Genomic DNA, 12189 nt, shown 5'->3' on the forward strand with positions numbered 1-12189 from the left:
GCCAGCCAGCAAGATTCCTCAGGGGAACAGACAGATAATGTGAGGAACAGATTCGTTGGGTGCCCCTGAACATCTGCAATTGCTAACAACTGCTTTAAAGGACGTGTTGCACAATCAGAGAAACAACGTGGCGGTCCATTTGCCTTGTGGTGGTGTGCAACCGAGGCACAAAAGAACTGGTAAAGGAAATTTAAGTTTGCAAAAGCCTCTCTCTGAGGCTGTCATTAAGTCACGCTACGGATTTCACGTAACTGCATTCAGTTCGTTGTTCAGTTCTTACCACATTTTCTTGCGCAGAAAAATTTGGCTTTCGATTCATTCCCGCAGCCGGTTGTAAGTATTTACACCTATGTCAAGTGCTCCAAACCGCCGGGCACTTAAAGTAAAGAAACCATGTCGCGATGAATGGACAGAATACAAAGAAAATAAATAAAGAAATAAACTTTCGCTGAAGAACTCAGCCAACCCGGATTTTTGAGATATTATATCGTACATTAGCTTAAGTGCCTTATATGGTGGGTCATGGCTTGTTGTTGACAATCTCATCCATACTGGGGGTTCGTAGGTCGGGGCCTGATATGGTCTGTCATGTCTTTATAAATGAGGATCTTATAACAGGGATTTGATATGCTGTGTCAGAGCCTTAAGGTGACGATCTAATTACAGGGGCTTGATATTGTACGTCAGGATCTGATATGGTGTGTCATAAAGTCATATTGACGATCGAATGTCAGGGGCTTGATATGGTTGGTCAGGGCCTGATATGGTGTGTCATGAAGTCATATTGACGATAGAATATCAGGGGCTTGATATGGTTGGTCGGGGCCTGATATGGTGTGTCATGAAGTCGTATTGACGATAGAATATCAGGGGCTTGATATGGTTGGTCGGGGCCTGATATGGTGTGTCATGAAGTCGTATTGACGATAGAATATCAGGGGCTTGATATGGTTGGTCGGGGCCTGATATGGTGTGTCATGAAGTCGTATTGACGATAGAATATCAGGGGCTTGATATGGTTGGTCGGGGCCTGATATGATGTGTCATGAGGTCGTATTGACGATAGAATATAAGGGGCTTGATATGGTTGGTCGGGGCCTGATAAGGTGTGTCATGAAGTCGTATTGATGATAGAATATCAGGGGCTTGATATGGTTGGTCGGGGCCTGATAAGGTGTGTCATGAAGTCGTATTGATGATAGAATATCAGGGGCTTGATATGGTTGGTCGGGGCCTGATATGGTGTGTCATGAAGTCATATTGACGATAGAATATCAGGGGCTTGATATGGTTGGTCGGGGCCTGATATGGTGTGTCATGAAGTCGTATTGACGATAGAATATCAGGGGCTTGATATGGTTGGTCGGGGCCTGATATGGTGTGTCATGAAGTCGTATTGACGATAGAATATCAGGGGCTTGATATGGTTGGTCGGGGCCTGATATGGTGTGTCATGAAGTCGTATTGACGATATAATATCAGGGGCTTGATATGGTTGGTCGAGGCCTGATATGGTGTGTCATGAAGTCATATTGACGATAGAATATCAGGCGCTTGATATGGTTGGTCGGGGCCTGATAAGGTGTGTCATGAAGTCGTATTGATGATAGAATATCAGGGGCTTGATATGGTTGGTCGGGGCCTGATAAGGTGTGTCATGAAGTCGTATTGATGATAGAATATCAGGGGCTTGATATGGTTGGTCGGGGCCTGATATGGTGTGTCATGTCATGGCCTGATATGGGGGGCTTGATATGGTAGGGGGCGTGATATGGGGGGCTTGATATGGTTGGGGGTTTGATATGGGGGGCCTGATATGGGGGGCTTGATATGGGGGGCTTGATATGGTTGGGGGCTTGATATGGGGGGCCTGATATGGGGGGCTTGATATGGGGGGCTTGATATGGTTGGTAACGTTCCAAACCCTGCTCCTACGCTGACCAAAATTTGAGTGGCTCACATTTCTTTGGAGCTAAATTTTCAAATTTGTGATCAATGTGGTAGATTCCAAACGCGCAATGAAGAGAGTCTCCGATAGTTTTAAGATTCCTTGGCTTTACAACATAGAAGCAATCTTTTAAAGGAAAGGATGTGTATGCAAGTCTTACAACCGGGTAGGGCTCTGATATTCAGAGCAGCCCCGATTGTTGCCGATGAGCTGTTATCTTCCTGGATATGTTCACATCTCAAATCTTCCAGCGCCACACGCTTAGTAGCTTGTTTTTGAAAATGGCTAGGCTGTTCCGAGCAAGGTGTTGGGATTTCATTGACTGGTAAGGGGATAACGGAAGACGTTCTCGAGAAAACAATCTTTTGAATCGTGCTATTCTCCTCGTGAAGATTCGTCAAGAGCGCCCTTCGTTTCTTTATACAAATGTATGTAGAATCGATCCATAGATAACATTTTTGATCGTACGTTAAAAGAAAAACCTCCTTGACAATCAAAAAGATTTTTATCCGTATTTTTTACCACGCACAAAGTACACACGAACTCATCATAAAATCTTTCACAGTGTTGTTGATGTAAACGGCAGATATTTGTTTGGAGAAATAAAAAAGAAAGCCAATCAAAACTCGTTGTTTCAATGATGCAATACTCAAGGGGTAATAACCAATCAAATCATTTTCCACACATTTCAGGAAAAATCACGTGGTATTGAACACGCTCATCAACGGTAAATCACAGACGCTCCTCTCCGAATTCTTTTTCAGGAGAGCGGGCTTCTGTACACAGGCTACTGAGAGATGTTTATATTTTCAATTACAACGTCCCCCTAGGGGTTATCGCGCATAGCTTTTAACCAATGAAATCCCCGCGTCCTAATTCTATTGTGCATTTTCCTGCACTTCCGGTTTTCAAACCCATTAAAAAACTCGGTAACAAGACAGGTTTCTTCATCAGGATCGAGCGATATTCTGGAAACACACATACTTTCGATTTCTTTCCTGATCTATTTCGCATGAATCATAGCTCGTCTTCTACAAATAAGGATCCATGGCAATAAAGAATCTACTTTTATATTCCTATCAAACATGATAATGTAATGGATTTGATGATAAAAATTACGGGCAGAAACATACTTATTAAAGACAACGTTTCGGTGTGCTCATGACATCATCATGATGTCAAATATAATATTTTACAGATAACTCGAATATTAATGTTCGAGATTAAGTTCAAAGTCCCTAGAGGCTAGGTGAAAAGTTTTACCTTTATCGAGTCACTTTGGATATTCAGACACGGTTTGTGCTCGCGAATAAGGAACATTTCATACACAAGACAATCAAATTTGCATGAGCATTTCTTAAGAATGCGAAACATGTCAGATGGCTGGTGTGATGCCAGAACATGTCAGTGGCTGGTGTGATGCCAGCTATGTTGGTTACACGTGTCGACATCTCTACCAGCGGATCGATGAGCATAAAAGATCTGGTTCAATATTCAATCACAGCCAAAGTCAACATCAATCAAGAACAATAACATCTGACATGTTTCGCATTCTTAAGAAATGCTCATGCAAATTTGATTGTCTTGTGTATGAAATGTTTCTTATTCGCGAGCACAAACCGTGTCTGAATATCTAAAGTGACTCGATAAAGGCAAAACTTTTCACCTAGCCTCCAGGGACTTTGAACTTAATCTTGAACATTAATATTCGAGTTATCTGTAAAATATTATATTTGACCTGATGATGGTGTCGTGAGGACACCGAAACGTTGTCTTTAATAAGTATGTTTCTGCCCGTAATTTTTATCATCAAAACTTTTATATTCTCCTCTTCAAAGCTCTGCCGACTTGCCACTACTTAACAATTATTCGCCGAAGGCGAAGTGATTATCGGTGAATATTCACTGAGACGAAGTCGAGATGAATATTGACCGATAATCACTGAGCCTGAGGCGAACAATTGTTTTAGTATAAATACACAGGTGATTATTTCAAAAAAAGAGAAAAAAAAACATTTCAACGCGAAATCATCTTCACTTACAGTAGCAAAACGACTACTGGCAGCCATTTTGTCCGTCGAGGTGATTATCGGCTGATAATCCGAGATAGAGAGCCAATGAGAGCGCGCGATTTTGTATAATCACCTGTGTATTTAGACTAAAGAACGTTATTGTTATTCTACTTACAGAAAGTGGTTTGGCTTCTCCGGTGTTTTCCCATGCTTCTGATACTTCCTTATACAGCGTGCCAGATCCCATCGTGGCCATGCTCACACCAATAACACCCTCTCTGTAACGTATGGGAGTGTCCTAAAATTGCATGGTTACTTTACCATTCCTGTGATGCATGATAATAGAATACTGAACAACCATCACATTATAACTACCATCTTGACCTCCTCTTAATTACATACTTAATTGACCGCTCCCTATAGGAGCTTTTCAGGGCCAATGAAACACAATTAACGAAACGACAGAACACAACAACAACAACAACAGATAAGAATCCCAACTGGCCGGAGGCAAACCAGTTGGCTAATTACAAGTGCAGCTGGGAAGTTGAACCAGGGACTACCAGGAACAAATTCAACGGGATCTCCGGATCTCAAGGCAAGCGCCCTAACCACTGGGCCACACTGGCTCCTCCGAATTCGTTGTGGAGTACAAATATGACAGCCGTGGCTTCATGGCAAGACACCGAAAAATGGATATAATTGGGGATGACGAGGGATCAACCTTGTATGTCTGTCCAAAGTTACCCTTACGACACGAGATCTTCTTACATAGAAATGTCATTGAAATATTGACTTACCTTACTTATTGCTCCATCAGTTAATATCCAAGCCCATTCTTTTGCCATCATATCCAGTTTTTCCGCTTGTGCTAACACATGTGGTACATACGTTGCTGAGCAGCTCAATAGTATTACACGTGCACCTTGTTCCCTTAGCTTTAATAGATTCTTGGTGGCGTTGACATCACTTTCACCGTCCTTTATGAGGAAGTGTTCCGTGGCTAGAATTTCCCAATTTTCTGGAACTGCTGCGAATTCTTTGAAATCCAACAATGAATTCATGCCTGGAAAATGAGGTTTATTTATTGATTAATCGCTTGATTGATTGACACATTTTTGCAAAAAAAAAAAGCGAATTACAAAGTGTTTACAAGAATTGACAAAGTTAAATATGTACATTTAAGACTGTGAGTACAAAACTTAAAAAGTGTATGACAGATTTTTCTATACTTAATCGAAACGTCATGGCTTCTGAAATAAAAACAAGAAAAATTCCATACCGGTTTTTCTTCAGTGTCCTTTAGCCTTTTAAAACTCGGAATTTTCACTTAACCGCGTTAGTAAGGAGACTGAGGATAGCAGAACTGTGATATCAAAATAAAAACGATTTTTTTCCAGGGCCCGAATTTTCCTGTTTTTAGATTCAGAAGTTGCTGAAACTGCTTCTGAGATGCGTTGTATTTGATTGAAATAATAAAGTTGGACAAAATAACAAAGCTGAAGTTGAACTAGGGAGGGGGGAGGAAAAATTTTCCAAGCGTTAGGGCTCTAATGGTGCATTATTCGGCTATAATATGGCTAAAGCGTCTTCTAGAAGCATCCATTAAGAGAGAGTTGACTGCAGACATTTATCCCACCTTTTTACTCTTCCAAAGGATTTACAAAAAAGTACGAAGTTGAAATTAAGAAAAGTTCTTCATCGCCGGACATAAACATGCGCACAAAATGTATTCTTACCATAATAAGTCGATGACGTCAGGATTCCCATCTTATTCCATTTATGATGTTGAATTAACGTCCGCAATGCATAGGTCATTTTATTGTCAGCGGGAGACATGCGAAGGAGATACTCTTTCTTCTTGAAATCGAATTCTGAATCTGTTGCACTTGCGCTAATAAGAGGAATGTGGAACTTGGAACAGAGCGGGTAGACGGCTTTCACAGCTGTAGAAGTCTCTGGGCTGACAATGGCTATCACTCCTTCGGAGACAAGCTGATTGGCTGAAATATTATAATAGAGAGGTTGACCTGCAGATAATAGAAGTCCTAGCGGAGGCTTACAAATTCACTCCGATCTCACTTGATAAGCGTAATTTTACGTGAGTTAGCAACTCTGGGAAAGGTTGGCTGGTAAAATGTTGCCAAAGAGGGATCTATTTCTATCAGCTTAGCAAACTTCTTTGACAAGTTGTTTCTCCAAATTAACACAATATGGCATCTTCGTGAGGTGATCAATCACCTTTGTTAGACTTGTGAAGAATAAGCAAGAAAAGGACAACTGTTTACCTCGAAGAGGAATTTCGTATCTCCACGCGCCCATGCAATATCCTCTATTTAAACAATAGAGGACGTTTTCTGTGTTTCTATAGCCTCATCTAAACACGAGGGGGAGTTGGAAGAATTCGAGACAGTTAGGCAAACCCGAGACGCAGTCGCAGTCGAGGGTTTGCACAACTGTCGAGAATTCTCCCAACTTCCCCGAGTGTTTAGATGAGGTTATGGCAACACGAAAAAAAATCCTCTATTGCTTTTACAAAATATTTCTTAAAGATAATTCGACCAATGAAGAAAACAAATGAAGGGAAATTCTTTCCTACCAGCCAATCAAAACGCACGTCTGACGGCATATAACCAATCAAAATTCGTGTGATGTCACAGCCGTGTTTTCATACCCTCATCTAAACATAATGACGCTATTGACCAATGACAGTGCGCGTACTATCCTAATTATTTTATAAATAATAATGGTGATAATTAGGAAGATTATCATATTGATGCCGATGGTGATTACACAACTGGCTCAATCAGTCCAAACTGATAGTGTTTACACAGTACCATTATTCATTGATCCATATAAAAGTGCTATTGTTCTGTTTCAAAATGGCGGGACACGGTATACAAAACTTGTTAGTATTTTCGAAAGCAATCGCTTCACAATTTGGCGTATGGTACTTTTCCTTTCAAAGCCGCAGAAGCAACATATGCAAATTCAGTGGCATCTTGAGTATTGGTACCTTTTGTTCGAGGCAATAATTAACGACATCTTAGTGTTTCAATAAATTTGCCATTTGATATTTGCTGACTTGCTTGCTTTCGATTCAAAATAGTATGTCGCCTAAAAATTCATAAAGCAGAGCTGTTGTAACAACTTTGCCTAAGAAAGCCGCTTTGCCGTTATTAACTTAAGAGTGGCATTTTCTTCTGTCAGCCTCCCCTACAAATAATCAAAGATTAGTTAAGAACGGTCCATCCGTCCCGCAGAAAGATCTACATGTTACTATACATTTTGAGCTGGACCTTATGTCGTTTTGTCGCATCAAACATAAGTCTGCTTTAGTATTAAGTACATGCGGAATTTTGCCAGTTTATTGTGACAGAAAGTAAACGTTTTATATGCTATCTTTGAAAGAACGCCAAGACTGAGATTTGCATGTTCAAAAAGGAGTCCGAGACTGAGCGATTGATGAGACAAATTGCGGTGTTTTATCGGATCAAAACATGAGCTGTATTCTGAAAATTTCAGCTCTTGCTATAACCAAAATTGCATTCCTTACATTGGACAACAGCACAAATGAATGAAAACAATATCCATGTCAAGAATCATTATCTGAGATTTTCCCATGTAATTTACAATGCTACAGTTTACAAATGAGTTTCAGTGTCTCTCGGTCAGTATAAAAATGAGGACAGTAAAATATATAGGAGAATAACTGTATACAAATGGTTAGGTAGTGAAGGAAAGCACCAGTGCAAAAGGATATTGCAACGAGGGCTCGAAGCCCCCAAGAGAAATCAGCCATACTATATATTTCCCACAATTGCTTGCGCGATTCAAATTAGGATGCGTTCGATCCTCCCTCATCGAAACGCAATTCAAACATCACGGATCATTTTTTTTATTATTATTAAAAAAAATAAGTTGTCTCCATTAAAAATGGCTTTACAGCCAACTTTACAAATGCAAACTATCCTTAGAAGGTAAATCTGCTACAAACCTATGATAAATATATGCTAAAATAAATAAAATAATTCTTAAATTATTGTAATTTAAATTTGCATCCTAATTTATATATATATATATACACTATATGCAAATATAATTTAACAGGTTTTAGAAAAGAGAACAGCATGGCTTTTCAGCCGGTAGATCTTGCGTTACGCAGCTCGACAGTGTCTTACGTTACATTGGTGGTCAACTCGAAGCCGGCAAACAAACGGACATTATATATCTTGCCATGAGTTAAGGATTCGATAAAGTGGATCATGCCAAGTTACTTGAAAGGTTGCACCAATACAACATTACTGGCAAACGTCACGACTGGTCCCGTTCATACTTACAGGAACGCAAGCAACAGGTTACAGTTCTCGGGTTCACTTCCCGAGAACTGCCAGTTACGTCTGGTGTACCACAACGGTCCCTACTAGGACCGATACTGTTCCTGCTGTTGGTGGACGATCTACCAAAAACTGTTAAGACATCAAGAGTTGCCTGTTATGCCGATGACACCACGATTTTAAGAGAATCGATTCTATCACGGACTGTAATGCCTTGCAATCCGACCTTAACGACCTTGTCAGCTGGTCCGAATCTTCTGGGTTTAATCAGTCCACGTGCAAATACCAGCGCATCACCCACAAAAGAACACCTGTACCATCAACGAAACGCATTTGGAATCTTGCGACATAGAGAAAGACCTTGGTGTGTGGGGGTCAAGAAATCTTATTTCGGACAAACAAGTGACTGAACAGCGCGCGAAAGCCAACAAATTCCTCGGGTTTGTGTGCCGAGCATGTAGATGCATCCAAAGCACGTGAACCCAAACGCGTCGTACGCTATATCTATCTATCTATCTATATCTCTTTGGCATTACAAAGCTTTTGCTTTCATGTCCAAATTGAGCACTCTACTGGGATGAGTCATTGCCGCTAGCAATTGCGCATGCTCACTAGCTCGCTAGTTTGAGCACTCTGGCATGGCTTAGATGTACCACATGTGTGGGACATTTGGGGTAGCTTTATAAGCTTAACCTCCATCCCAGACATCAGCACTGCACTGATGAGGCCCAGGCCTTTTATCAGTATATAGTTGGGTTAACCCAGGGCGAAGCCCTATCAGTCTGTTTTTTCGTTCTCGCTTTCGCTTGCGGTATCGCTGCTTTGGCCTTTGGCCCAGCAGAGTTATGTCAAGTGCTGATGTTGATCCCCAGCATAGCTGGGCTGATGATGTTTCAGATGATATGTCTGTCGTGTCTTTGGATGGTCCTCCGTCTTATGCCCAGATGGCCCGACCTGGCAGCCGTCCAAGAGTGTTGAGTCAGTCTATGGAGGATGATTACATTATGAAAAATGAAGCCCGTCTTTCGGATTCCGAAAAGGATCGGATCCACCCGCTGAATATTCTTCCTGAGCGCCCTTGTACGGCTCACTTTGTCCTTCCTACTAAAGATGCGCCTTTGTCTCAAGTCTTCACAGATTTTAAGAATTGCGGCATTCGTGCAGCTGGTGTTAGGTGTTTGCAGCGCAGTCCTAATGGTTTTGTATCAGTAACGTTTTCTACGTCCGAATACCGTGATTGTTTTCTTCGCCAGTCCTCGTTCATCTCTCGTCGTGCTCGTCGTAATTCTTCGTCATTCACTTTCGTGGTAATCTACGACGCACCTTATGAACTTCTGGATGAAGCCCTTTCTCATCGTCTTAGCCACTATGGCTCTGTTCATGGAATTCGTCGGTGTGGCCTCCAGGGCTATGATGGCATCCAAAGTGGTACACGTGTGGCTAGAATGGAGTTGTCCGAGTCAATTCCTTCGTTTATGCGTTTTGGTAGGAAGCTCCTTAGGATTAAACACGAAGGTCAGATCCCCACCTGCCGTAAGTGTCATTTGCCAGACCATGTTGCCAGAGCGTGTCCTAATGTCGTTTGTTTTAACTGTGACCAGCTTGGTCACACCTTCAGTGACTGTACAGAAGACATTAAATGCAGCATCTGCAAGGAGGATGGTCATTATGCCATTGATTGCCGCATGTCCTGGTGGCGTCGCCCTGCCTTGGCTGACATTGACGTTCCTGCAACTCCTGTGTCTCATCCTTCGCATCCTTCCACTGATGTGCCTCCTGCCGTTTCTCCACCTCCTTCGGATGTTCATGAACGCCCTCCGCCTGTTCCCTCGCCTCAGCCTTTGTCCGATGATTCTTCATCTCAACCGCCTTCTGATGTTCCGCCTTCTTCTGTCTCACTTTCTGCGCCTCCCTTGCAGTCATCATTATCGCCGTCGCCGTCGTCTTCGCCTTCTTCTGGTGGGTCTGCTCCTCAGGATTCTCCGTCTCCTTTGCATTCTACACAGTCTACTCAAGATTCCTCTCAGCAGTCTGCAGACCCTTCACAGCTCTCGCAGTCTCAATCGCTCTTCGAGTCTCCTGAGCCTCCCTCTGACCCTCTTCCGGTTCCTTCCCCTCCATCAAGCATTATTACTGGCACGCCCACTGTATCTGATTTGCAACTTGCCGCTGAAGTTCCCTCACAATCTCCTCCTACTGTCTCAGATGAAGCCTTGGCTGCTATGGAAATTTCTGAAGTTAGTTCTGTTGTTTCGCCTCCTCCGTCTCAGAATTCTGTTCGTGCTTTTGTTTCGCGTGTGGCGCCCAAGCGTAAGCCTGCTAGGTTGGACCCTGCTGATGGTCCTCCTCCACGTAAGTCTACTACACCCTTGCCGGTTAGCTCTGGTAGGAAGACTAATAACCCTCACACTTCATGAACTTTCAAATTGTTTCCTTAAACTCTAGGGGATTCAGTAAACGTTTTCAGAAATATCTTATTGATAATCTTCATGCTTCGTACGATGTTTTTTGTTTTCAAGAAACGTTTATTACTGATCCTGAAGTATTTTGTGCTTTTTCTAAAGCCTGGCGTGGGCCTTGTTTCTGGTCTCCCGCTGTTGGAAAACGAGCCGGCGTTTTAACTTGCTTTTCTGATTCCTTTTCGGGGATAATTAGGAATTGGAAAAGAGATGTATCTGGTAGGGTTATTAGTCTTGTTTTTGAGCTTGATGGTTTTAAGATTAATTTAATTAATATTTACGCGTCTACTAATCCGACTGAAAGGAAAGTGTTTTTTGATAATTTGCACGAGTATTTTTTGCCTTCTGACGCCGTTATTATCGCTGGAGATTACAATTGCTATGATCACCATCTTGACAAGTTTGGTGGGAACTTTGTTCCTGCTAAATATCTTTCTGTTTTTCGTTCGACTTTTTCTTTGTCAGATGCCTGGCGTAAGTTTCATCCAAGGCTGCGTCAGTGCACTTGGTTTAATTCTGATTTTTCTATCGGTTCCCGGCTTGATAAGTTTTTTGTTTCTCAGAGATTTATGTCTGCGGTTAAATCCTGCGAAATTAAACCTTGCCCTTTTTCCGATCATGATTTTGTCTATCTTTCTATCCAGTCCTCTGGGAATAATTCCCGTGGTCCTGGTTGTTGGAAATTCAACAACTCGCTTTTAAATGATAGCGCGTTTTGTGAATATATTACAACTTGCATTGATGATCTTTCTGGTTGTCTGCAGCACTTTCCTTCAGTCAAGTCGTGGTGGGATTTCTTTAAGCATTCTATTCGTTCACAAATTACATATTTTTCTAAGAATAAGCGCAGGGAGCTCTCGCACGAGCGCGTTCTTTTGGTTAATCGCATCATTGATCTTAAGCTTAAATTAACTTCTGGTGATTTGTCGGTTAGCTCTGAAATTTCCGAGCTCGAAAGTGAACTGAAGGCCCTCACCTTGAAAGAGTTGGATGGCTCTAAGGTTCGCTCCAGAGTTCAGTGGCTTGAAGAGGGAGAAAGGCCTACTCGTTATTTTTTTAAACTTGAGCGTGAGCGCTTTGAGCGTAATATTCTTACTTCTATTCTAGATTCTAACGATGTCGAGGTTTTTACACGTAAAGAAATTGAGCGTGCACACGTGCAGTTTTATTCAAGTCTCTTTTCTAATGAACCTATTGATCTTCCTTCACAACAACGTTGTTTAGATTCCGTGGAAAAATTCCTTTCTCCTTCTCAAAGTATCTCGTGCGAGGGTCTCCTGTCTAGTGAGGAGTTATTGAACTCCGTCAGAAGTCTTAATACCGGAAAGTCACCCGGATCTGATGGGCTGTCGGTGGAATTTTATTTACATTTTTGGGAGTCTTTGGGTCCCCTTTTGCTTTGTGTTGCTAATAGATGTTTTGCTGACGGCGAAT

At 41.9% G+C, this 12189-nt stretch overlaps 1 protein-coding gene across 1 annotated transcript in view; it reads right to left on the bottom strand.

Moving 5' to 3' along the window:
* LOC138019480 (glutamate receptor ionotropic, kainate 2-like) overlaps window positions 1-12189 on the bottom strand; it is a 39675-nt gene that overhangs the window by 18454 nt on the left and 9032 nt on the right. Inside the window, exons 3-5 of the mRNA XM_068866283.1 lie at window positions 5699-5962; window positions 4760-5025; window positions 4135-4257 (exon numbers count right to left, since the gene is read on the bottom strand). Coding sequence (XP_068722384.1) covers window positions 4135-4257; window positions 4760-5025; window positions 5699-5962 — 653 coding nt within the window. The remainder of the gene's footprint in view (window positions 1-4134; window positions 4258-4759; window positions 5026-5698; window positions 5963-12189) is intronic.

The sequence above is a fragment of the Montipora capricornis genome, chromosome 10 (assembly GCF_036669925.1).
Source record: "Montipora capricornis isolate CH-2021 chromosome 10, ASM3666992v2, whole genome shotgun sequence".
Taxonomy (NCBI): Eukaryota; Metazoa; Cnidaria; class Anthozoa; order Scleractinia; family Acroporidae; genus Montipora; species Montipora capricornis.